The sequence below is a fragment of the Arabidopsis lyrata genome, assembly GCF_000004255.2.
Source record: "Arabidopsis lyrata subsp. lyrata unplaced genomic scaffold ARALYscaffold_2, whole genome shotgun sequence".
Classification (NCBI taxonomy): Eukaryota; Viridiplantae; Streptophyta; class Magnoliopsida; order Brassicales; family Brassicaceae; genus Arabidopsis; species Arabidopsis lyrata.
The window spans coordinates 15,048,183-15,071,354 of record NW_003302554.1 but is presented as its reverse complement, the minus strand read 5'-3'; the positions used below and the strand labels follow the sequence as shown (position 1 = coordinate 15,071,354).

Sequence of the window (23,172 nt, the reverse complement as noted above, 5' to 3'; positions counted from 1 at the left end):
TGACGAGACATCTGAGATTTGTTACTTCAATGTACCTTTAGAACACGGTTTTATATGGCACATTCTTGTGCCTATCAGTTTGCCAAAGAGATAAAACCAAATACACTAGTAAGAAAGATTCAAAATTAATGAGAAAGGATCAAAGAATGTGAAAGCCTTTGAAAATAGAGAGGAGGGATCATGTGAATCCAACACTGTTTCCTTTAAAATCCCTTTCAATCTTTACTCTCACTCTCCTATATATCTCTTCACCATATTTTCTTTTGGTCAAAACACTTTCTATATATGAAAACCTAAGATATAACTAAGTAACACCTTCAATCTTTTCCCAATGAAATCCATATCTTTATTCGCGATTCTTCTTCTCCATCTCTTTGTTAGTACTAATAGTTTCCAATTGGATCTCTTTCACTGTGAGTATTATTTGGCTATAACATGGTTCATAATTAGAGACAATGAATGTTATCTTGGTTGGTTTATTTATTTGTTGTACTGTGATTTGCGAGGTTGAAGATGTGGCGAGCGGATCAAGCATACCTGACTGCTCGAACGCGTGTGGACCATGTAAACCGTGCAAGCTTGTCGTGATCAGTTCCAAGTGTTCAGCCTCCGAGGCCTGCCCTCTCGTCTACAAGTGCTTGTGCAAAGGCAAATACTATCACGTGCCTACCCTCACCTAACTCTTCCTCATCTCACGTGACCACTTCTTCCTTACGTTTTCAATGATCTGTTGTTGCTTTTCCAAAGTTTATTGACTACTCTCACCTTAGCGTGTGGTGTTGATTTGTGATACCACAATTGAATAAACGGCCAACAAAATATTAGATTATTTGTTTGTAAAAGCATTCTAAGCCAAATACAAAACCTTGAACACGAGGAAAAAGAAGAAGATCAGATGATGAACAAACTAATACTATCCTAAGAGAAGAGTCAGATCTGATTTAAAGCTCTGTCTCGATTTCGTTGAAGTTCCAGTCTCTAACAATGTCTCTTCTAACTGCACGGCTTCGTACTAACCGTGGTGAGGCTCCTTCACCTACTTGGAAATTGGGTTGTGGGGTTACCTTTGAGGATGATGCAGGGAAAGCGTTTGATCTTGCAGCTTGAATGAGTGATTTCCTTGTGAGGCAGCTCGCAATCACAGAGCATCTTCCCTCGTTGTCTGAGCTAGAAACAGAGTAGCTTCTAAATGAGTGGGATGGGCTTTCTACACTATGGCACACGAGGCATGCAAAACTCATTTTATTTTTTTGCCTAAGTGAGTATCTTGTATACGGGTTTTGAGTCACAAGCACACTTGCTCTTTAGAACTCCTGCATTTTCCAAAGGTTTTAGCAACATAAGATTACGTCTGCTGTGGAACAAGAACTAAGCTAAGCATTCACCAAAGACAGTAAATCAAATTCCTTTACTCACGAAATAGACGCATTATATAAACAAAATCTAACCCGTTTCAAGTAGCACTTTTAATTGACACTGCATCAATGAAACTTTCTTCATGAGGATGTTTTTCACTAATCACTATACAAGTAGAAAAAGAAAACATGACAAAGCTCATTACTTTGTACGCGACCACCGATCAGAGCCCTGAACGACATGACTTATATAGTTACTAACCATCAATCAGAAGCAGACTCAAGTGTTCCAACATCTAGACAAGAGCTTTATACATTAGACTCCATTTTCAGTAGCAAAAAGAGGCCAAATTGATCATCACATTTCACAATCCACAGAATTTCTTCACAAAAGCCCCATCAATAGCTTAGACTAGATTCTTAGCCATCACTGCTCAGAGTCAACTACAAATTCAAACCTAGATAATATTTTTTCGGCGAGATGCATCAGATTGATGACGAATTTTTTTGCAATCAAACGAAAGATCCACAAGAATTTCAATTCCAATTGCGCGCTAGAGAGAGAGAGAGAGAGATAGAAGTTGAGATCTGGACAAGGCAAAACTTTACCTCTGGGTGATTATCGAATTGAGTATGGGTATCCGAACAAGTGACGATGACGATGTTTGCTTACTTTAATTTCGAATTCTTGGAATTCTCCATCATCACCACCACGAGGATCTAGAAGCCATAGGCGAGAGACTCGCGTCTCGATTTGGGTGTTTATAATAGCTAAGTTTACTGCGCGTGGACGACACGCGCCGTTACTAGCGATATTTCCCGCGTGCGACGATGACTCGACACATTTTACACCATTTTTATCCGCTTCTAATTTACGAGAGAAACTCGGTTAAATCTTCTAAACCAATAAACCCTTGGCGGTCACAACAAAATCATTAAACCCTTCTTTAATTATCAAATCAAACCGGGTTCATAGTCTTTTAAGAATCTTGCATTGGCAAATTTTCATTTGCTTCTTTAATCAAAGCATTTCCACCACAAAAGTAACAATAAAAGCCTATCACATCTGAAAATTTACAGAAATTGTAGTCTTTTGATTTTAGAGGAAACACTAAAGATTTATCCACGCCGGTTTCTTCATGAATCACACATTAAGAAAACGATACAGTTGCGTAGAAGCCTTTTTTCCTCTCTAAGCAGAAGAACCCTTCAGCTGGATCAAAAGATAGACAAGAGAAGAGACTTATAGATTTTATAACAGATAGGGTTCACTCAGATTTGCTTCTTGAAATTGCGTACCTTTAAGAACTCGTTCCAGCATCTGTCCCTGCGGTTAGATCTTCTAATTCATCAACAATAGTGGTGTAGCAAAAGAAGTATTGATCCTTCAAGAAAGAGCAAGGAATTGAACAAGTCAGAACAATAATGTGGTGAGATACAGAAATTTGTTAGCTATAAAGATCTACCATGGTTTGAACCATGCCAATGCGTTGGCTTCGAAATATTGCCACGGTTTTAGCAAGATCCAACGCAGACATATCCCCAGCAAGAATTCTCTGGATTGTGTTATGTATGGCACAGTAGGTTCCGGTTCTTCCTATACCTGCACTGAGAGATACAAAACAATTTTCTCAGGAGACGTTGAACAATACTCGCATACAAACACACTCATTGACATGCATCGTACCTGCAGTGCACAATGATTGGGCCGAGACTAGGCGGTACTTGATATAGTCTTTTTAGAATTTCACGGACAGCCACAGTATCCCTGGGAACTCCATGATCAGGCCACTCTGGATACTGAATATGCAAAACGGACATGGGCCGATCCTCTGTCTGAAACACAATTATCATACAGTGAATTATGCAGGACTCTTAGAAAGAGAACTTGATCTGGTAAAAAATAAACAGAAGCAAACTGATACAAGATTTTCACCTCCTTGTAGTTAACCTCAAGATTCCGTAACATCAATGAAGTCTCAGTAGACTTTATCCACTTTGTCGTAACAGATATGTTGCCAAACTCTCTAGATCCATCTTCGGCTTGAAAATAGTCCCCGCATTTAACAGTCTGAAACAAGAAGCCAGATTAGTTCATTAATCAACATCAGAGAGATAGTTATCTATCGTCATCACTGTTTATGGAACATCCAAAACTTGCTAGCAAATAATGAACTAATATTTGATTGTATAAGAAGAAATCACGGGTGAGTAGAACATCAGAAACAAATGCTCACAACAACTTCACTTCTACTAGGATGTTTACAACAGATCATGTTAATATCCAATCGACTAAATCAAATATAGTCATAGATGCCTTGATGATCAGCTCATATGTCTCTGGACGTCCTTCCTTATTTCCAAGGGTGAATCTTATCCATTACTAAGTGAGTATTGGTGAGACTTTAGCATTAAGATAGGTTCATAGATTGACCTCAAAATAAAATTACTACAGCCAGGGAAAGCAACACTAACCAGCGATGAAGGAGAAGATTACATTAGTAATAATATCATGTCACACTAGCAACCTCCTAACAAACTAAACTTTTAAGCACGAGTTCACCAATCGTTAAACAGAGAGCGATAGTGATATTCCTATTTCGTTAAGTAACAAAAAGAAAAAGACTCATACACACAAGCTAGACTAGGATGTTTACCCGATTATTGTCAACCAATCGGGTGAGCATGACTATGATTGGGCAATGCTGCTGAATAACCATCTCCCAGAAGTCCTCCATCGTGTGTGGTAAAGGACCTTGCGTAGCTATGAACTGAGAAATACTCTCAGAATCCGACGTCTACATAACATAACCCATCAATAACCATAAAAGCTTCAGAACAACGCACAGGTAGATAGACTAATAAGAAGTGTACCTTAATTAAGCTTGCATTCACATATCCTTTTGCAGATGATCTATAGTCTTTACATGGATTCAGAACAATCCTGTTCTTGTCAACTATATCCAAAGCAACATCAATATTTAGAACTGTACACAACTAACTAGCAAATCCACAAAAAAAAAAAGAGGAACAATACATGGAACAACATCACTGTATCTGTTTTTCTCAATATTGACACTGTTCATCGCCACTGTACTGTTTAGCAGCATCTCCGATGGCCACATCCTATTAGCCTGCGTACGAGGAGGGTTTATTATAATCCAATTTGGTTTTAAGGAAGACCACTAGGAAGAGGAAAATTCTCAATTTAAGAGGATGGATCTATAACCTGTAAACCGGCAAACTCATGAGCGATCGAGTCCGGATCTTGGATCTTTCCCCGGAAAACGCCAAGAGCTTGGTGACAGTGATTGAGCTGATCGGGGGAGAGAGAGAGTTTTGAAGGAGGCGCATCAGCGGATGAGAAATCGAAACGCGTCGAGCCGGTGAAAAGATTAGCGGCGGAAGGAGTTGTCCCCGTCGCCATGACTGGTTTCCGGTGGGATCTAACGCGACGGCAGGAACTGAAGTTGCCCGTCGTGTGAGGCGGAGTTAGAATCGGAGTTAGACTGGTTTCTGGTTAATTGAAGTTTTCGATTGGCTCCGCTCTCCGAGAAGAAAGGGTAAAGTTTTGAGATTAGTGGATTATGCGACTATTTCAATGTTGTTATTTTTTATTTTGTAACCAATTATTAAAGTTGATGACCATATTATATAGTTTTAACTATTAGTTTGTGATTTAAATAGTATTTTGATTACTTTAATAAAATTATAGAAATTTAATAAAAATATATAGTAAATAAATTAAGAAATCTAACGAATATTATTGGGTTGTGATTTACATAATGTTTTAATGACTTTAAATGTTAGGTAAAATCTGTTGTTATTCAATCAAAATTTTATTAAAATTTAGTGTTATTTACTTTTGATTTGTAATTTTTTTCTTTCTAAAATCTTCATAAATCTAGAGCTATTAGATTCATAATTTTATAAAATCAATAAAAGTTTTAAAAAACTTTATAACATTCTGAATCCAATAACTCTAGATTTATGAAGATTTTATAAAATTTTTACAAAGCAAATACTAATAACATCAGACTTTAAAAAAGTTTAATAAAAATTTTGAATGAATAATAATAGATTCTACATAACATTTAAAATCACTAAAATATTATTAAAATCACAAACCAATAACACCCTTTAATTAATTAAAGTCATTATGATTTTTGGTAGTTTATCAAGTTTTAGCAAGCTTTGAAGAAAAGGAACCTGCTCTTTTATTTTCTGTCGGAATAACATTTTCAAAAATGATCATAATTTCCTAAAACTACAATAAAATTTTCCTAGATGGGCAACGTCACAGAATAAAACAACAGTGGGCCTAAAAAGGCCAACCTAAAAGCCCATAATCAATAATAACAACTCTTCACTTGGCGAGTCTTGAGTACACTGCTGCTTCACATGAATGTCTTTGAAACACCATTGATGAGCCAAAACCCTCTTAAAACCTCTTCATCAGATTTTCCCACTTTCTCATCCCAAAACCCTAAAAAACCAAATCGCCGATGAAATCCATTTTCCGTACCATTTCTATCCGCCGTCATTCCGGCCACCGAACCTTCTCCGATACGGCGGTGGAAGATGTCTACAAATTCGTAAGAGACAGAGGACTCGACCACGCTGTAGAAAGAGAGAAAAATCTCAGACCACTTCTCAGCATCAAGGACCTTATCAGATCGGAGCCTGCGAAATCAGTTCCGATCTCAGTTATCACCACTAAGAAAGATTCACTACGAGTTCCTCTCCGTCCAATCGAGTTCATCAGAAGCTTCCCTTCCGTTTTCCAAGAGTTTCTCCCCGGAGGAATTGGTATTCATCCTCACATCAGCCTCACGCCGGAGATTCTAAACCTCGACGCCGATGAGCAATTGGTTTACGGTAGTGAGTCTTATAAGCAAGGATTAGCTGATAGGCTCTTGAAATTGCTTATGATTAATAGGATTAATAAAATTCCATTGGAGATTCTTGATTTGTTGAAATGGGATTTAGGTTTACCTCAGGATTATGTTGAAACTATGGTACCTGAGTTTCCTGATTATTTTAGAGTAATCAAATCGAAGTTACGTGGATGTAGTGGCGAATTAGAGCTGGTTTGTTGGAGCAATGATCATGCTGTGTCTGTGTTGGAGAAGAAAGCTAGAACAATAGGTAAAGGAGAGTATAAGAAAGAATCCGCGATTGCTTTTCCTATGAAGTTTTCAAATGGTTTTGTGGTTGATAAGAAGATGAAGAAATGGATCGATGATTGGCAGAAACTGCCGTATATTTCTCCTTATGAGAATGCACTTCATCTGTCGGCGACTAGCGATGAGTCTGATAAGTGGGCGGCTGCTGTTTTGCACGAAATCATGAACCTTTTTGTGTCGAAGAAGGTTGAGAAAGATGCCATTTTGCATCTTGGTGAGTTTATGGGATTGAGATCGAGGTTTAAGAGAGTTCTCCATAACCATCCCGGTATCTTTTACTTGTCAAGTAAGCTTAGGACTCACACTGTGGTTCTTAGAGATGGTTACAAGAGGGGGATGTTGATAGAGAGCAATGAATTGGTGACAAGCAGGAACCGTTACATGAAACTCATGAATACAGTTAAGAAAGAAAATAAGGCAGTTCCTTCTAGCAGCAAGAGAGAAGATAAGGAGAAAGTGGAAGGCGCAGTTTGTGATACTAATGCAAAGGCTGAGAATGATAAAGTGGAAGGCGAAGTTTGTGATACTGATGCAAAGGCTGAGAATGATGACATTTCTGGTTCTGATGTCGAAAATGATCATCAAGGAGACTTTGTTGATGATGACGAGGACGATGATGAAGTGGATCAAAACCAGAGTCTGAACCGTGGTCGTAGAAATTCAAGTCCAAGAGCGGGTAGAAGGAGTTTTGGAAACTCGGGTTCAAGAGATAAGCCACAATCGAGGCGGAACAAGATCAGTTTAAAGACCGAGAAGAAGAGGAGTCGGATGTATTAAAGACTTAATCCATCTTTACTGGTGGCTGCATTTTCAGCGGTTTCGTTTCTTCTCCTGTGTAGTAATCTCACTCTATAGCTTGTCCGTTTCATTCTTACTTCTCAGGGGAGAACAATCGAGTTTTTATAAAGAGTGAGTTATATTCCGTAGTTACTTATGCTCAGACCTTAAATCTGACTTTTCCAGGTGATTTGGCAGACTCGGGATATCAACTAGTTGAATAGCTAGTGTGGAATATTAGCAAATACTGAATCTCATTCATTAATATCGATGTAATGAGTAACACTTATCAATCTCATTTGAACCATAAGAATTGTAAAATGAAGGAGACACATTCCAAATAAAGACTTTACTTATCAATATTCAATAACCTATGCCGTGTACATATCGAATTTAGACAGAGATAACTTTTTTGACAAAAAATTTCCTCGCAAAGCATAGAATTAAGAAGAACACAACAACGAACACAGATAGCAACACATGTCTGGACAGTATCTGTAAGTATTCTTCTCACTTGCCTATGCCACTTTGTTTTGGAACTCGGATGTCTCATAGACTCGAGCAGTGTTATCGACAGAGACTGAAACAATGAAGTCAGCATTGGTAGAGACTGAGATGGCCTGGACCGCATCTTGGTGACCATGGTAGGTATGGACGCAGTTGCCTAATAAGCTGTCCCAAACGCTCACTGTACCATCGGCGCAGCCAGTGGCTAAGTACTTGGAGGTTCCTATCCAAGTCAGGGATGTCACACCTTCCTGTAATGGAAAAAAAAGGAGTTGTTGTTTTAGTTTCAATCTCTGATTTGATTCTATCTTAGAGAAACTACAAGTTTTATACCGCGTGGTCGCAGATGAATCTGGGAGTGGAATGCTGCAGATCCCAGATTATAAGCTTCTTGTCCATTCCACATGTTGCAGCCAACGGGATGGTTGCGGAGCTTGGTGAAAACTTCACACACTCAACTGAATCTGTATGAGAATTCAAAGAGCTCACAACCTATTGGTATGATTTTTCACAAGTTAGTTAATATGTCAAATAGATATGAGAAGCACCAATTTCATCCAAGGAAACGGTAGATCAAAGACAATGTAAATAGGAAGTTTTCAAGAAAAAACAGATCTGAAATAAGCAGTAACACTTGCTTATTGAAATGATATAGATCATAAACCAATCCTGTGAAAGCTTGGTAAAAACAGTACAGTGAAGTAAATTACAAACCTTTCCGGTGACTATATTCACAATGTGAACAGAACCGTCTTTTGAACCACTGATAGCGAGACTTGAGTTCGAGTTAATGTCTAAGCATGTCAACCCTTCCGTATGATAAGGATGACCTACACAAAACCAGAGGTTAGCATTTCACACGAATCAAAAAAGGCGAAAGATTTAGTGTACTTTTACAGTAGTAACACGTTTAAGTTTCGCTTGCCTTTAACAACATGAATGCTTTCGCAAGTTTTTGGGTTCCACACTATCAAACTTGCATCATCAGAGCCAGTACAAATTAGTTTACCTACAGTATCCACACAGAGGCAAACGATACAATGAAAACAGGTAGACTCAATTAGACAATCCATAAAGCATTTTAGATAGAAGCTTATATCGATACCATCAGGGGTGAAGTCGCCGCAAGTGACATTTAGATTATGGCCTGAAAACATATTAAGATAAGCTTCTTTATCAGAATTCCACATCCATAGAGAACAATCTTCTGATCCAGCCAAGACAATGTGTCCTCTCGGATGCCATCTCACCCACTGAAAAAATCACACAGTAAGTACTAAATTTGATATAAACTTTATTGTGTCAAGCACAAGTTGTATATACCTCGATTCCAGCACCAGGGCCATCCAAAACACATTTCAGATTCCCTGATGATGCATCAAAGATCTGAACAACACCATCTAATCCACCAGATGCAAGTAACTGTCCATCATAGCTAAAAGCTAAAGACGAGACAGAGTCCTTGTGACCAGGAAGCTCAGCAGCCCAATCTCCATTACCAATTTTCCAGAGAAAGGCTTTATCATCTCCACCTCCAGTTGCAACAAGCGTAGCATCTGTTGGGCTACAAGCCAATGCATAAAGCTCACCTGTAAAAGCAAAAAACTTTCTTAGTTCCATGTAAATTACAAAACATTTGAGTGATAAAAACGTTACCTTTGTGACCAGTGAATGTGTGAACAGAGTCATCGTTTTCATCTGAAATTAAGATTTGGTAGAATTAAGAAGCAAAAATTTCATATTGAGGAAACACAAGAGGTGGTGATGTTTTACCAAATTCTTCAGCATCATCGTCCATATCATCATCATCTGCTTCAGGAAGATCTGAATCGACAATAGAAGAGTCACATACACATACATAGGTACATATAATCAAAGATCACGATTGAAGAATATAAAAAAAGAAGAACCTTCTTCATCGACATCGATTTCACGGAGGACATCGGATTCACCAAGAAAAATCTCTCCTTCATCCTCTTCTTCCATCGCTAGATTATTCATCTCTGTATTATTATTATTGTTACTCATCTTCTTCTTCTCTCACCACAGTTTTTTGCAGCCGCGACCAAGAACAGAATGAGGACGGCGGAGATGAAGTTGTGACGTGTCACGATGATGGAACAAAGTACAAAAACCCTTCTTCTCTTTTTTTTTTTCCCAAACAAAAACCCTTTCAACATTTTTTCTCTGTTAAACGACGTCGTTTTTATAAGCATAAAAGTGAGACGACGTCGTGTGAATAGCTCATAAACAACGTCGTTTTATCATAATTTTGGATTTATACATTGTTTTTAGTTACACAATTACAATTCTTTTTTCTTTTATCGAACCATATCACAAAATCAGTAAATCACAAATCTTCGAATGCTAGATTCATTTTCATAAAAAAAAAAAAAAGAACAAAAAACTTACGGGTAAAAAAACTACCTACGTTGTAAATATTTATTGTTCAATAATTTTATCAATTTTTTTTTTACCTTGGACCAGATAACTCAACGGCGTGCAAATTGTAAGTAGAATCAAGAATCCAATCAGAGTTAGGATTAGGACTCAAATCAATCTCTTCCCTCAAAATCTCTACTTTTTGCCATTCGTCCCATCTCTCCGCAAGCCCATCTCCTTCAAGCATCCTTACAACTTCAGACATCTTTGGTCTTTCCATTGGTGATCCTTGCGTGCAAAGCAACGCCACTTGTATCACTTGTTCCAGTTCTCTTTCCTCGTAGTTCGTCTGAAGATCTGGATCCACTAACATCTCTAGCTTCTTCTCCTTCAACAATCCTTTCACCTACAACAACAAACAAGTATTTATTACTATTATTCAGAGAGATTTAGATTCTCATTTCAATGGTTTTTGTTGGGATCAAATGGGAAGTTTTATGTTTTTATTATTACCCAGTCAAGCAACATGACGTCGTCGTCGTTAGCTAGCCGAGCGAGATCGAAAGCTCTTTGTCCTGTGATTAGTTCCAGAAGCATGATTCCGTAACCGAAAACGTCGGTTTTCTCTGAAGATTTTCCGGTTGAGAGATATTCTGGAGCGATGTGACCGATTGTGCCACGGACGGCTGTTGTCACGTGAGTGTCTTTGTAGTCCATTAGCTTCGCCAACCCGAAATCTCCAACAACCGCTTCGAATTCTTCGTCTAAGAGGATGTTTGCTGCTTTTACGTCACGGTGAATGATCTTCGGATCGCAGTGATCGTGTAAGTAAGACAAACCGCGAGCTGAGCCTAGCGCGATTCTCTTCCGCGTTGGCCAATCGAGCGGAGGCTGTGACGGTGGCCTCTCTGTGTCATTTGTGTAAACAAAATTACGAATATCCATAAATAAGAACATGAAAAAAGCTTCTCTTTGAAGATGGAACCAATTGAGAGAGCGCACAGAATGTTTATGTTTTACCTCTGAGACACGAAGCAACGCTTCCGTTGGCCATGTAAGGATACACGAGCAATCTCTCGGTCGGTGTCATACAGAAACCTCGTAATCTCAAGAGATTTCGATGAACTGCCATACTTATCATCTCTACTTCTGTCTGAAACTGGAGCTCTCCACCTGGAGTTCGCTCTTCCTTCAGTCTCTTGACAGCAACAAGAGTTCCGTCTGCCAAACGTCCCTTGTAGACTTTCCCGAACCCGCCTCTACCCAAAATATTCTTGTTACTAAATCCATCACTCGCCACTTGCAGCTCCCGTAAAGAAAACCTCTTGAGCTGTCCCAGATGAACCTCTGGATCTTCTTCGGCTGCATAGAGATTTTGCACTTGAGATTTTACTCAAAAGATTTTGTAGCTCAAAAAACAATAGCTTCTCGATTGATTTTCATCACCAGTTGTTCCAATACTTAATGGCATTGCAAATTTTCATTGCCAGTTGTTCCAATAGTTAATGCTAAAGCAAATTGCTGGCTAAGAATTGTTCAAATCGAATAAATGAACAGAAACTAATGCGAATAATAAACTTACCAGGCACATCGAAGAAAATATCTAGTGGCTTTCTTCGCCGCCACCAAGCAAAGGCTATTGCAGGAGCAGCAAACAGCAAAGCAGCACCTGCAGCAACTCCACCAGCTATTGCTCCAGTTATACCATATCCACCTGAAATAAAATTAGACACAAAACTATATCAATTTATATTGTGGCAAGATGGGTAGAAAATGGATTGACAGAGAATCAAAGATTTCATCTTCTGTTTCCAATAATGTAAACTGAAAAGAGGCGGCTTACTTGGGGTGGAAACTGGTGGAGGTGGAATAAAAGGTGGCGGAGGAGAAAACGGGGGAGATCCAGGACATGGGTGACTTGTAACAGGTCCACATAGGTCTAAGTTGTTAGCAAAACTGCACAAGGAAATGAGAATTTCAGAATAAATTCAGACACACAACAACTGAAATAACTGAAAAGGATAAATAACATAACCTGATGGGTGTGAAGAGTGAGAAGGAGCCATTGTCAGGAACTGAACCAGAGAGTCGGTTATTTGATAGATCTCTGTGTTGCATCCATCAAGGTTAAGTGCATTAACTCAAACAAATCAATTGAGGGAGAATGAAGCAGACATAAATGAAAGTTGATGAGAGAACTCACAACACTTGAAGGGTAGTGATATTGGTCAGTGCCATGGGAATTGACCCAGTGAGACTGTTGTTGTTAAGCCGGCTATTCTTGCATGTAAAAATTTCAGCAAAGAGTCAAAAACTGGGACCAGACCGAAGATTAACCAAAAGTGTAACTGAGCCGGTAAAGCAAAAATATACTCACAGAAACCTCAGCTTTGAAAGCTTTCCCAATGATTCAGGGATAGGACCAGTGAAGCTGTTTAAGTAAAGATCCAAGCTCACTAAGTTCGTCAGATTTCCAAGATTACTAGGAATTGGGCCAGTTATATTGTTACTGTAAAGCTCCCTGTAAAATATAAGAAAAGGAAATTAATGAGGTCGATTACAAGAGGTATCTTTAGTGTATCTTATATCAATCTTGGATTTGTTTTGTTAAAGCATAATGCGTAAGTGCAACTTACAAATACTGCAGATTCTTGAGCACACCAAGCTCCGGAACTAAATGGCCAGACAACTCTGCATTTCCTAAATCACTGTAATCGACGAAAGAAACAAAAATGTCGGAAACCACACTGAGGTTCAAAGTTTAAAAAGAGGGATTAGTAGAAGAAAGCTTTACACTCTTATGACACTGTTCTCGTTGTTGCAAGTGACGTGGAACCATGTACAAGGATTCACAAGCGTAGGATCCCAGCTCTGCAAGACATTGTTCGGATCAACTAGAGTGACCCTCAAAGTATGCAAAGCATCACCTGTAACAAGAACCACAATTAGCATCAAAATGTCTAATTTCCAAAAGAACAAACCAAACAGGTCTCTCTGAAATTGGAGACTAATAATGAAACAAATTCAATATACATTAGAAAACAAATGGTCATCCAGAGAATGTTTAGATCAATAACTGTACATATTATCAAGAACCACCACAAACAATATAAGCTTCAAGCTGTTACAGACGCGATCAACGAATCGCTAAGAGAGATCAAAAACCCAGCTTTTCAACCAAAAGAACAAGCCTTTTCAATTTACAAAGCTGGTACGAAAAAGAAGAAACGTGGTATAGTGATCTGAACAAGAAAAGCAAAACAGTGTATTCACAGTAGTAGCCACTAAATCTAAAACATACCAAAAAACAACAACATCTCCTTCTCACAATAGAAAACAATGAACAAAAAATTTCAGAACATAAAATCATCAAAACCATTTTCGAATTCAAAATGCAGACACTAAAATAGCGATTAACCTCCAAATAAAAAAAAGAATCGAGAAAGTAAATGAGAAACGAGAAAAGCTGAGCAATTGAGTAACCAACCACAAACCTTCCAAATTAGCAGAAGCAAGCCACAGTGAATGATTCGAAAGTAAGATCAACGAAAGTAAGACAAACACCACACAAGTCATCTCCATTTCGAACAACAATGCTAAATTTCGAATCTTGATTTGATCTCTTCAGATCCGAGAAAACCCTAACCTCCGAAAATCACCACCATTAACACTTTGCTACAGAGATAACCTCAACACATAAAAAATCGCTCATTTCTTCGATAACCCTTTAAAACCCATTAGCAGAAAAACAAACACTGAGTGAAAATCAAAATCCTAATTCTCCGGCGTTCTCGTCGTCGTCTTTTCTCAATCACACTCTCTCTCTCACACACTGTAAAACAAAAGTTGAATTAAAAAAAGAAATAAAAAAAATGGGAGCTTTTTGGGGAAAATCTACGTGAAGTAATAATAACAAAAGAGCTTTTTAAAGAAATTTTTATTAAGCCGCAACAACAAGCCTGCCAGAGAAACTATGATTAGTGTTTGTTCGTCCTCTCTCTTTTTCTTCTTTATTCTTATAAATATAACTTTCGAATAAATAAAATAGTTTCGTTAATATTTATATTTTTAAATTTTAAAGATCTCAACAGGCTTTTATTTATTTATGGGGGCATGCAGTGTACGGAGGAAGACGAGGAATATAAGCTGCCCGTAACGGTGGTGCTGCCCGAACTGACCGGTCAAAAAAACGGGTTCGCGCGAGAGAGAGAAGATGGTTGAAAGTAACATCACTTTGGGTTTGGCGTAAAGTAGTTGAAAGCTCTTAAGGCTACGCACCCGTTTCTCCTGGTCAAACCTCTCTCTAGGTTGGGTCCCTTTTTTTCTCTTAATTTAGAAAAAACTTATTCTAAAATTTTAATGCAAGTAAGATTCGTAATCCCATATTTATGAAAGAAAAGTTAAAAACTCACAATCATGTGAGGTGTCTCATACCAAAAATATGAAATTAACTTCATATTTACAATGGTTTTCTCTTTTAGTTTATTTTTGGTCTTGAAATGAAGAAATTTCGTTTTATGTCACCAAAATCAGGTTAACCGAACATTGTAGATACTAGTGTTTGCTGTTATTTTTCAAAACGTAACTTTAGCAGATATGACATTGAAAGATTTGAGTTTTGTCAAAAAAATTCTGGTGGAAGAAACTGTAGCGAGAGACGGCAAAGACAAAATTTGGCCAAGTTCCACTGTGGAGTTGAGTATGGAGTGCCCGATATGACTTTACTACTCTTTCATCACAATACAATTTAACAGAAACTTGTCTTTTCATTTTTTAACACAAAACTTTTCTTCCAATACTTTGCCCATTCAATGAGTAGTGTAAAAAAGTAAAATAAAAAGCAGATTGCATTTGCTACCCTATAAAAATATCACACATTATGCTTACCCCATGTGTTGGACTCTTTCTTTTCATTATGATCAAAAGGTGTTTAGAACGCAAAATTAAAGTAACAAAGAAACAGTCATTTCAGAAAATATTTCAAGATAATGTTGACAATTATTATTTATGAGATATTGTGAGTGGTTAAAATCAGCTGCTATGCAATGAGTGAATTTACAAATTCTTTTATAATCCCCCACAATTTTCATATTTACGATACAAAGATACTTCATATTCAAAATTTTCACAAACCAGTGATAATTCTAAAAACAATAAAAGATCCCATGTTATGAAAGAGAAACACACTTGAAGAAGATTTTTATAAATTCAATGAAACAGTAGAAATCGATTAACATTTTGCGACAAAAAAATATGCCTCCTAAATACAACGGGATAATATCCTAGTGCAAGTGGCCACCGAACGTTTCAACTTTCAACTTTCAACTTTCAAATCCAGGAATAAAGGTAAAAAACAAAAACAAAAGAGGAGAAGCACAGAGAATTTACAGAGAGGAAATATACCATGCAAAAAAGAAGAAGACATGGACGCAAACGCCATAATATGGAGAAAGAACATCATCCCAAATTTTGAAAAGCAGTGGCGGACGCAAACGCTGAATGCTGTTTTACAGATTAAGTGAGTTTTCGCCAGAGAGATCCTTTGGAAGCAGCTAAGCACTTGACTCTCGGGAATACAAATCCTGTCTTGGGAGGATTACCATCTACCAGAGTGTTCTCATATATCTCTTTGCACTCTTGTACCACCTGTTTTCATCACCATAAGCATTTCGCAATTTAAGAATTCTTCGCTTTCAATCAAACTCTTACTGGTTTGTGCCATTTCAAGTCTCGTAACCATAGTATAAAAATCCATGTGATTCGCTACGATTATACCCCAGCCTTTTCCTAAAAAGAGTGTTTGGTGTGTTTACCTCCTTTGTGTCCTTCCGTGGTATGCCTTCACGCAGACTAACAAGCTTCTCTACGACCTCAGCCTGCATACCATATATTAGAGAATATGTGTATTGATTACTATTGTAAGAAACAAGAGCAGGCTTTGGTTATGTTATATTTACCGGGCAGTCAGGCTGGTGCTCAAGAATATTCGAGTACACGAGTGTAAATGCATCTAGACTCTCTGCGGATGCAAGTTCTCTCAGATCGCTCATTATTCTGATTCTGCTCTCCACTTTCTGTAATACAAATCCAGTCGATATATTAAGCACTCCTTAAATGAAATATAAAATATTCAGGTTAAAAATGAGTTAAGTGCTGATATCCAACTTACAGATGCACTTATATACTCCCTAAAGAAATCCATGAGAACCTCTTCATCCAGCCTCATCCGTTCAATAGTTTCTTCCTTGATGTAGTTTTTCTGAATTTACACGCGTCAACCCAAAGGTTCAGTGTTTGTGTATGCGGATGAAATATAAAAGGTATAAATACTAAAGAATAAATGAGGAAACCTGTGTTAGGAGATGATCAACATAAACAACGACTGTTTCTTCCAAACAAGCTTCGACAAATCTTCTAAATGATCTTTCTTCGACATACCTGCATCCAACATTCACCACTACAGCCTCAATAGACTTGTGGCGTTTTTAGCTATTGTTAAACAAAAGGGGACGAGAAAAACTTACATTTTCACATCTGTGAAATAATCACCAAAAGTTGCCACGAGGTACTCAGTAACCTGTCCCTCGCACCATTCTATAAAGTAAATAGGTAGGTCAAATACAACCATAGAATGAACAAGTCAAGAACACGTATCAAGTAAATTTGTCATAAAGATGTCCAAAGTGCTGTTTTAGAAGGAAGGGTAGAAATAAGATGGACGAAAGAGCGTAACTTGACCCTTAAATGATTATGTTATAAAGATAAGAATAGTCCATATCTATTAGAAATCAATAGAAACCAGTAGCAAAAGTATCGAGGTGACAATGCCTCGACTGCCTCTATTCACAAATTAGCAAGGCTTAATAGATACCTTTCTGGTAAAGCTTGACAAGTAATTCCTGAACTCCTGGATCCTCAAAGATAACGCGAACTGTTTGATGCACTGCTTCCTGAAATCAAAGGACCAGATGGGACTTGTGTAAAATCCAACATAAATTTTAACTTTAAAGATCGCAAGATCAAGTTGAAATTTCATGTCAACAGCCATCTGGGCAACTACAAGGCCATAAATTGAGATGCAAGAACTACATTTGGATTGAAGACGGGGAGAAAAAGGAATCTTTGACGAACCTTAGCCACCTCCAAGAAACCTTTGCAAGTGTCTTCAAAATTCACCTGACAAGAGTGCATGTAGATATAGACGTGCAGTATAGTGGGACTAAGAGTGGGCATGATGCAGTGGAATTTGACATTTCCAATCAAAAGAATCAATTGCAAGGAAATTGAGCTCCAAAACTGGCAGCTGGATTACCTGCTCCGCATAATTCTGTGGAAGAGCTTCTAAAGTGCTATTACTCAACTCCATGGCAAGGTCATAGCAGCGAAGGTTGTTGTTTATCTGTAGTCAATATTAACATATAAATATTCGTCTGAAAAGGGGAGAAACGTAATAGTGACATCAAGAGAGTCATATCTTCTGACATACCATAGCGCATAGAGGTTCCAGACCAATATCAGAAGCAGGTTCATCAACTCTCTTCTTTTCAGCTGCTTGGAAATCAATCATAACCTGAAGTAATCCACAATATGAATCAAAATATAGAACAGGCACAATGCTACAAAACTATACTGTTACAGGAAACTTACAATCATCTTAAAACACAATGAAAAGGGAAAAAAATAGAAAAGAGAAAAAAGGGGTAAATGGAATTGAACGATAGGGTGAGAAATGGGAAACATAGCTTAGAATGGGTAAAGTCTCCAACATTAACATTCACGGTCATAGAAGAAAGCAAAGAACGATTTGAAATTTCTGGGTATAGTCAATAAATAGCCTGAGTAGGGAAATGGAATATTTTCAACTATGACCTATTTCAGTTCATAGCCGAACAAAGAAATTGGGGAAACCAAAATGTCTTTGCAACCTCTTTAACTTGCCTGAATAATAGCTAAAGCAATCCTGTACAACATAACATCGGTGCTGTTATCTCTGACAATTTGCACTTGCTCTCCAAGTATTCTGAATAAATCTACAGCAGCCGGTGTATATAATTTCCCTTCCTCTGTTTTTTTAGGTGGTTGCACCTTATCCGCCTCAAGGATATTCATGTACCATTTCTGTAACCAAAGGTTTGGCAACAAAAGTTTAAGCAAAAAGAATTATAAAAATTAGCAGAGTAGGTCAAACATGCAGTTCATTACCTTCGTTGTAGCTTGCATTCTTTCAACATATGCATTCATTAGAGGATCCATTGAACCACTCTCAGAACACACTTGAGCTAGTGAATCATCAACACCAAGTGCAATCAAGTTTTCTTGGTACTCTACCACCCAACCAGTCACCTAGCAAAACCGAAAAGAGAGAAAAGATACATCACTCTCTAAAGGATACCTAATGCCGTAAAACGAATGAGGCATATTGATGAGGCAAAACAAAGGCAGTCACATAATATTACCCCCTCTTAAAAATTTCCATGGTGTTCCCTATCAAATAACTCGCACTAGCTTGACATTTACTTAAATAACACGCATGGTTGATTAAAAGTGTCCTTGATATTCAGTCAGAAAACACAGAGCCAAAGCACCAATAGCAGTATCCGCAAAGTTTTGAGTTGCGACACAACATGGCAGAACTAAGAATTAAGCTTTACACACCTTTAAAATTTCTATATTTGTCAGATCGTTTGCTCTGTCACTGAGCAATCTGAGCATTTGTATGAATCTCTCGGTATACAGGTTCACCATAAGCTGAAATATCTCATATCTGCCAACAAGGAAGATTGCTAAGAAAACCCCTTTTCACTTGGGGAAACAGAATAAATTTGTTATCTTTCATTCTTCTAGAGGAAATCGAGATAGGTACAAACCTTGGAGGAAAACAAGGAGCCACATAGTCATAAATATCTCCAAGTTCCTCTCCAATCTAGTTGTGGAACACCATAAAAAGAAAGTTAAAAACCTAGTTAATAAATATATATTTGTGAAAGATAACAGAGGAAAACGAGGTTGACATCAATCATTACAACCGTGGAAGATATAAGAGTTAAAATTAATTAACGTTTATGGAACAGGAACAGTAATATTAGATGGTCAGGTCAATTTGGAACTTTTGCAACAGAACAGTAACATAGATCATCAACCATATTCATTAAGAACAAAAAAAAACTGATTGAGTCAACTAAAGGTGATCTACTGAAACGCCTAGCAGAAACAAAAATATATAACATAGTTGAATACAAAGCAGAAAAGAAAAATGAAGAAAAGTGTATGAAAGCAAGGGAATCAGTCGCACAAACCATTCTAGCTTCCTCCAACGCTGCTTTTAGATCTTCAAAGACAAGCTGGTCAATAGTTCAGTGTTAGGATGTCCACACAGAGGCACATATTACTTTTAGCTATGCCACCAAATGAAATTTTCAAAAAGAAAGTCCCACCGTCAGAAGCCTGTTGAATCGATCTTCAACTGCCTTTCGAATTTGCTCGTAGCATTTGTCCTTGTAGCCTTTCCCTTGGACTTTTATCTTCTGTTGAGCAAGACCCTTTGATGAAGCTGACGTTGTAGTAGATTTTCTGCATCCAACAGAATAAATATAGGACATGTCACAAATGATTATGGCGACTTCAATAAAATACATTGCTTATCAGGACATTAAATCAATGCAAAATATAGCTTAGTCAAACCCATAGTGAAAGTGAAAGATATTTTTAATATCAGCTGAGACAACAAATCAAGAAAAAATCGAACAAAAATATCAGACTCACTTGCCAGGCCTTCGAGGATTTGCTACAGATGCCATCGCACCTTCTCCCTCAGCCTCTGCTGCTTCTTCAGCAAGTTGTTGGTCAAGAATTTCTTGCATCTCAACAACCCTTTGGTAGAAGAAACCATTGTAAGTTAGTAGCAGATTTAGGTAACCAGTCCACTTTAACAGAAGTCTACTTCTTTCCCCCTGAATAGGAGACTTTGTGTTTAAGAAACTTCTAATGCAAACATAAAATCCATGATATTGCAATGCATGTTGCATTAAAGTAAGTAAAAAGAAACAATTTGCTTGTCTAAAAATGGTTGTCACAGTAACACAATAACTTCACTATCCTACTATACCAGTTTGAACTGATCTTGATGCTAATCACCAGAAAATGGGCATACACTATCGTCCTTGCTAATTAAAATAGATTTGTTTGCAACAAAATTACTGGAAGTAATAATTTTGGGAATATATGCCATAGACAAAGGTGAAGAATGTCTCTGGTGGGGAAGCATACCTCAAAGCACGAACCAGCGTTTGCGGACTGCAGAACAAAGATACATCAGTAAGTTTAAGATAAACCCAAAGGATATGTAAGATTTGATATCTAGCAGAATTAAGAGCTTAACAACAAATATATAGCTTATTTCAACATGGAGCAAACTCTAAACGTGTACTTAAGCCCCAAGGTCTGGCTAACAACATGAAACATAAACTATGTCTAGTCATATAAATGCTCATATCTAGCTACCGAATAACTGGTACAGTCCAACTATTTCCCTCTCATCTTTTGACATTGCTTTCTTCCTTGATCTAACTTCCTAGCCTCACTCTTATAAAAAACCAGCAAGAATCATAATTCTAAAATAAGGCAGTACAAATATATAAAATTGGAATTAGACAGAGAAGTTGAGAATAACCATATATTTACTCAAAATACCTTTCTTTAGAAAGTTTGTAATAGTTGGAAACATGACCCCATAGTGTCTTCTCGAATGTTTCCCATGTTCTATCAACATCTTCAAAATACTCCCTGAACCCATTAAAACAACTCTTCAGAAGTTGGTATGCAATTCATGATCATGTAAAAAGAAAAGACAGTCCAGAGGCGGGATCAAATCATCATAGGCACTATCAAAAGAGCAACAGCTCCTTGTACTGCTCATTTACTTAAGCATAGAGACCTATTTTCTTTCATAGCACACCAGTAACTCTAGAATTAAAGCTTTCGGGCCCGCTTCATGTAAGTACGAAAAGCAAAGTAAGAAACGAGTGGAATAAATACAAACCTCAGCCTCCCAACCTCCTCTCCAGCAGCTGCTAACGCAAATCTTCGTTTACCATCGAGTGCTGTTAATCTCTATGGAAGAACAAAAAGAATATTATGTCTTACATCAGACGTCATTTTTGCAAAAAGTGATGCAGTCAAAAATGCCTGGAATCCATGGGAAGAGGAACTCAAGCTACCTCGTAAGTGTTAACGATTTCTTTATCATCACTCAGAGACTCCCGAGCCGCAGCAGCTTCAACAGAAATTGACATCATACCTTCTACATCCTAGAAAAAAAGAGATTGTGGTAAAAATAAGTTGACATAAACTTGGAAGGATTTAAACATCTGAGACAACCTAGCAGAGCTAAAGTCGAGTTCTAGATTAAGTTAGACGGAAAACAATGAACCAAAAACTGTTTGAGCAATACAATCAGTGCTCATCGGCATATCTACCTTTAGAGTTTTGTTTAGATTATTCCTGGCATTACTCAGCAGCTTTATTTGGTCATGATTGTCAATCAAAGTTTGACATTCCTGACAAAGCCTGTGGCACAAGAAGTGAAGTTAGAAGGAAAAAAATGCAAAAGTTGGGTAACTCAACTTCAAGAATCTCTAGTCAAGCAAAAACATACTTGTCGATAGAAATGAAATTATCCCTCAGTTCATAAATGGTTTTCTCAGATGAAGAAAGTGACTCTAACCCAGCTTGAGCTTGTTCAACCTGCAGTTTGTCAGCAACCATTATCTAACCCAAACAACTCGAAATAAAATAAGAATACAAAGAAGGCCAGATTAAAGCTTTACCTGCTCAGCAACCATGGTACTGAGCTGTGCATCATTCGCCTGATTGAAACAGCAAGCATCAGTAGTAAGGTCATTACAAATTTCGGAAAAACCGAAAATAAAAGATCACGATAGCATATCAAAACCTAACAATTCAAATCCAGCATTGCTCAGGAACAACTGATACTCGGTGCAAGCGATATTTCTAAAGCCAATTCAGTTCCGATTCAAAATTAAAGGCAAGGAACGACAAACCTGTTGACGAGCGATGTAATCGGCCTTGATTGAAGAAATAGACTGCAAAAGTTCAGGTAAGGGTAAGAGCTTCGCCACCTCTCGCACAGCCGCTTCCTTCGCTTCCACACCAAGATCTTCGACCATCATCTTCGCTAAATCACCTTATTTAAGAACTCCGATCCTAAATTGAAGGCTATCTCTGCAAAGTTATTCAATACAATCAGGATAATGCAGAGGAGAATCAAGAGATCTGGAAACAGAAACGTAGAGGACAAATGGACGCAACCGAATAAGAAGTCATTGAGCAAATATCGAGAGAGCCAAATTTGCGATTCTTCAACTCCAATTACTTCGTCGTTCTTTATCTTCTTCCTTCGCTGATTCTGAAGATCTTGGAAACAGTGGTGTTGAACGCAGCAGATCAGCTGGGAAGAAAAACAACGATTAAATCTCTGGAACAAGTCTCGTCTCTCGTCTCGCGACTCTAATGGAAAAGTTCGGAAACGCTGAAATTTTCCGTCTCGCCGGTTTTGATTTTTCTCTTCTTTTTTTTGCCAGCTGTTGTTTTTTGTGCAAACGCTAACGCTAATCCGTTTAGCAAAACGCAAATCTTAACCCCATGCTCAAGTTCGTGTTGTTTTTTTTGTTGAAATGTAACTAAAATTTCATCTATTTTTAATCTTACAAAAAAAAAAAAATATCATCTATTTTAAAAAAATTTAGATATTGCGAAACGTTTTGAAAATATAAGGCGTAGAGGTCTGATTGGTTTTGAAAATTTTAGATATTGCAAGTTTGCAACTGAGATCCGGAGCTGTGAGATTTAGCATATGAACTGATACATAAATGTAGACCATGGTAAGAAAAACAGCGGGAGGCATTGTGGCATAAAGGATTTATTGAAGGATTTTAGCTACGAGCAAA

The 23,172-nt window shown here is 37.7% G+C and overlaps 7 protein-coding genes across 7 annotated transcripts; 2 read left to right on the top strand and 5 right to left on the bottom strand.

The window, feature by feature from the left end:
- Positions 1 to 152: 152 nt before the first annotated feature.
- Positions 153 to 710, top strand: LOC9323460 (EPIDERMAL PATTERNING FACTOR-like protein 7; the record flags this gene model as incomplete). Its single annotated transcript, XM_002888804.2, is given in 3 exon segments — positions 153 to 300; positions 303 to 413; positions 514 to 710. Coding segments are annotated over 3 exon segments (426 nt in total), but the record flags the coding sequence as incomplete, so codon positions are not given.
- A 93-nt stretch (positions 711 to 803) lies between these two features.
- LOC9323459 lies at positions 804 to 2,107 on the bottom strand. Its single transcript, XM_002887349.2, has 2 exons — positions 1,965 to 2,107; positions 804 to 1,313 (listed from the first exon to the last, which is right to left on the bottom strand). The coding sequence occupies exon 2, from the start codon at positions 1,239 to 1,241 to the stop codon at positions 942 to 944; it is 300 nt and encodes a 99-aa protein (XP_002887395.1). The 5' UTR covers positions 1,242 to 1,313; positions 1,965 to 2,107; the 3' UTR covers positions 804 to 941.
- A 199-nt stretch (positions 2,108 to 2,306) lies between these two features.
- On the bottom strand, positions 2,307 to 4,989 carry LOC9324913 (protein-tyrosine-phosphatase PTP1). Its single transcript, XM_002887348.2, has 9 exons — positions 4,585 to 4,989; positions 4,393 to 4,489; positions 4,230 to 4,312; positions 4,013 to 4,153; positions 3,292 to 3,426; positions 3,043 to 3,191; positions 2,822 to 2,963; positions 2,655 to 2,740; positions 2,307 to 2,568 (listed from the first exon to the last, which is right to left on the bottom strand). Exons 1-8 carry the CDS (start codon positions 4,780 to 4,782, stop codon positions 2,657 to 2,659), a joined length of 1,029 nt encoding a protein of 342 aa, XP_002887394.1. The 5' UTR covers positions 4,783 to 4,989; the 3' UTR covers positions 2,307 to 2,568; positions 2,655 to 2,656.
- Positions 4,990 to 5,629: 640 nt separating this feature from the next.
- LOC9323458 (protein ROOT PRIMORDIUM DEFECTIVE 1) lies at positions 5,630 to 7,508 on the top strand. Its single transcript, XM_021010268.1, has one exon. The coding sequence runs from the start codon at positions 5,861 to 5,863 to the stop codon at positions 7,316 to 7,318; it is 1,458 nt and encodes a 485-aa protein (XP_020865927.1). The 5' UTR covers positions 5,630 to 5,860; the 3' UTR covers positions 7,319 to 7,508.
- Positions 7,509 to 7,652: 144 nt separating this feature from the next.
- Positions 7,653 to 10,068, bottom strand: LOC9323457 (angio-associated migratory cell protein). The gene is made up of 9 exons (XM_021010269.1): positions 9,736 to 10,068; positions 9,599 to 9,649; positions 9,482 to 9,523; positions 9,149 to 9,414; positions 8,931 to 9,078; positions 8,751 to 8,834; positions 8,540 to 8,655; positions 8,159 to 8,317; positions 7,653 to 8,076 (listed from the first exon to the last, which is right to left on the bottom strand). Exons 1-9 carry the CDS (start codon positions 9,851 to 9,853, stop codon positions 7,837 to 7,839), a joined length of 1,224 nt encoding a protein of 407 aa, XP_020865928.1. The 5' UTR covers positions 9,854 to 10,068; the 3' UTR covers positions 7,653 to 7,836.
- A 202-nt stretch (positions 10,069 to 10,270) lies between these two features.
- Positions 10,271 to 14,252, bottom strand: LOC9323456 (somatic embryogenesis receptor kinase 1). The gene is made up of 11 exons (XM_002887346.2): positions 13,702 to 14,252; positions 13,002 to 13,134; positions 12,844 to 12,915; positions 12,585 to 12,728; positions 12,411 to 12,482; positions 12,243 to 12,314; positions 12,051 to 12,163; positions 11,790 to 11,921; positions 11,228 to 11,569; positions 10,721 to 11,115; positions 10,271 to 10,613 (listed from the first exon to the last, which is right to left on the bottom strand). Exons 1-11 carry the CDS (start codon positions 13,787 to 13,789, stop codon positions 10,299 to 10,301), a joined length of 1,878 nt encoding a protein of 625 aa, XP_002887392.1. The 5' UTR covers positions 13,790 to 14,252; the 3' UTR covers positions 10,271 to 10,298.
- Positions 14,253 to 15,389: 1,137 nt separating this feature from the next.
- LOC9323455 (exocyst complex component SEC6) lies at positions 15,390 to 22,807 on the bottom strand. Its single transcript, XM_021010267.1, has 26 exons — positions 22,535 to 22,807; positions 22,267 to 22,447; positions 22,033 to 22,071; positions 21,861 to 21,949; positions 21,682 to 21,772; positions 21,424 to 21,513; positions 21,246 to 21,316; positions 20,897 to 20,989; positions 20,474 to 20,500; positions 19,970 to 20,077; positions 19,642 to 19,777; positions 19,504 to 19,548; positions 19,075 to 19,130; positions 18,863 to 18,971; positions 18,410 to 18,550; positions 18,146 to 18,325; positions 17,694 to 17,777; positions 17,520 to 17,606; positions 17,339 to 17,383; positions 17,079 to 17,157; positions 16,732 to 16,801; positions 16,558 to 16,645; positions 16,377 to 16,466; positions 16,165 to 16,281; positions 16,021 to 16,083; positions 15,390 to 15,853 (listed from the first exon to the last, which is right to left on the bottom strand). The coding sequence occupies exons 2-26, from the start codon at positions 22,393 to 22,395 to the stop codon at positions 15,722 to 15,724; spliced, it is 2,259 nt and encodes a 752-aa protein (XP_020865926.1). The 5' UTR covers positions 22,396 to 22,447; positions 22,535 to 22,807; the 3' UTR covers positions 15,390 to 15,721.
- Positions 22,808 to 23,172: the final 365 nt, after the last annotated feature.

Bases quoted from the DNA above. Each gene is read 5' to 3' on its own strand.
- LOC9323459 (XM_002887349.2), bottom strand. From the start codon at position 1,241: ATGAGTTTTGCATGCCTCGTGTGCCATAGTGTAGAAAGCCCATCCCAC.
- LOC9324913 (XM_002887348.2), bottom strand. From the start codon at position 4,782: ATGGCGACGGGGACAACTCCTTCCGCCGCTAATCTTTTCACCGGCTCG. The intron at 2,964-3,042 runs GTACGATGCATG...TGTATCTCTCAG, and splicing joins CCAATCATTGTGCACTGCAG to TGCAGGTATAGGAAGAACCG. The intron at 2,741-2,821 runs GTAGATCTTTAT...TCTTTCTTGAAG, and splicing joins TTGGCATGGTTCAAACCATG to GATCAATACTTCTTTTGCTA.
- LOC9323458 (XM_021010268.1), top strand. From the start codon at position 5,861: ATGAAATCCATTTTCCGTACCATTTCTATCCGCCGTCATTCCGGCCAC.
- LOC9323457 (XM_021010269.1), bottom strand. From the start codon at position 9,853: ATGAGTAACAATAATAATAATACAGAGATGAATAATCTAGCGATGGAA. The intron at 9,524-9,598 runs GTAAAACATCAC...TCTTAATTTCAG, and splicing joins CGATGATGCTGAAGAATTTG to ATGAAAACGATGACTCTGTT. The intron at 8,656-8,750 runs GCAAGCGAAACT...GGTTTTGTGTAG, and splicing joins AAGCATTCATGTTGTTAAAG to GTCATCCTTATCATACGGAA.
- LOC9323456 (XM_002887346.2), bottom strand. From the start codon at position 13,789: ATGGAGATGACTTGTGTGGTGTTTGTCTTACTTTCGTTGATCTTACTT. The intron at 12,916-13,001 runs GTAAAGCTTTCT...CGTCGATTACAG, and splicing joins GAGAACAGTGTCATAAGAGT to TGATTTAGGAAATGCAGAGT. The intron at 12,483-12,584 runs GTGAGTATATTT...ATGCAAGAATAG, and splicing joins CTTTCAAAGCTGAGGTTTCT to CCGGCTTAACAACAACAGTC.
- LOC9323455 (XM_021010267.1), bottom strand. From the start codon at position 22,395: ATGATGGTCGAAGATCTTGGTGTGGAAGCGAAGGAAGCGGCTGTGCGA. The intron at 22,072-22,266 runs GTTTGTCGTTCC...TGTTTCAATCAG, and splicing joins ATTACATCGCTCGTCAACAG to GCGAATGATGCACAGCTCAG. The intron at 20,078-20,473 runs GTATGCTTCCCC...CTTCTACCAAAG, and splicing joins ACGCTGGTTCGTGCTTTGAG to GGTTGTTGAGATGCAAGAAA.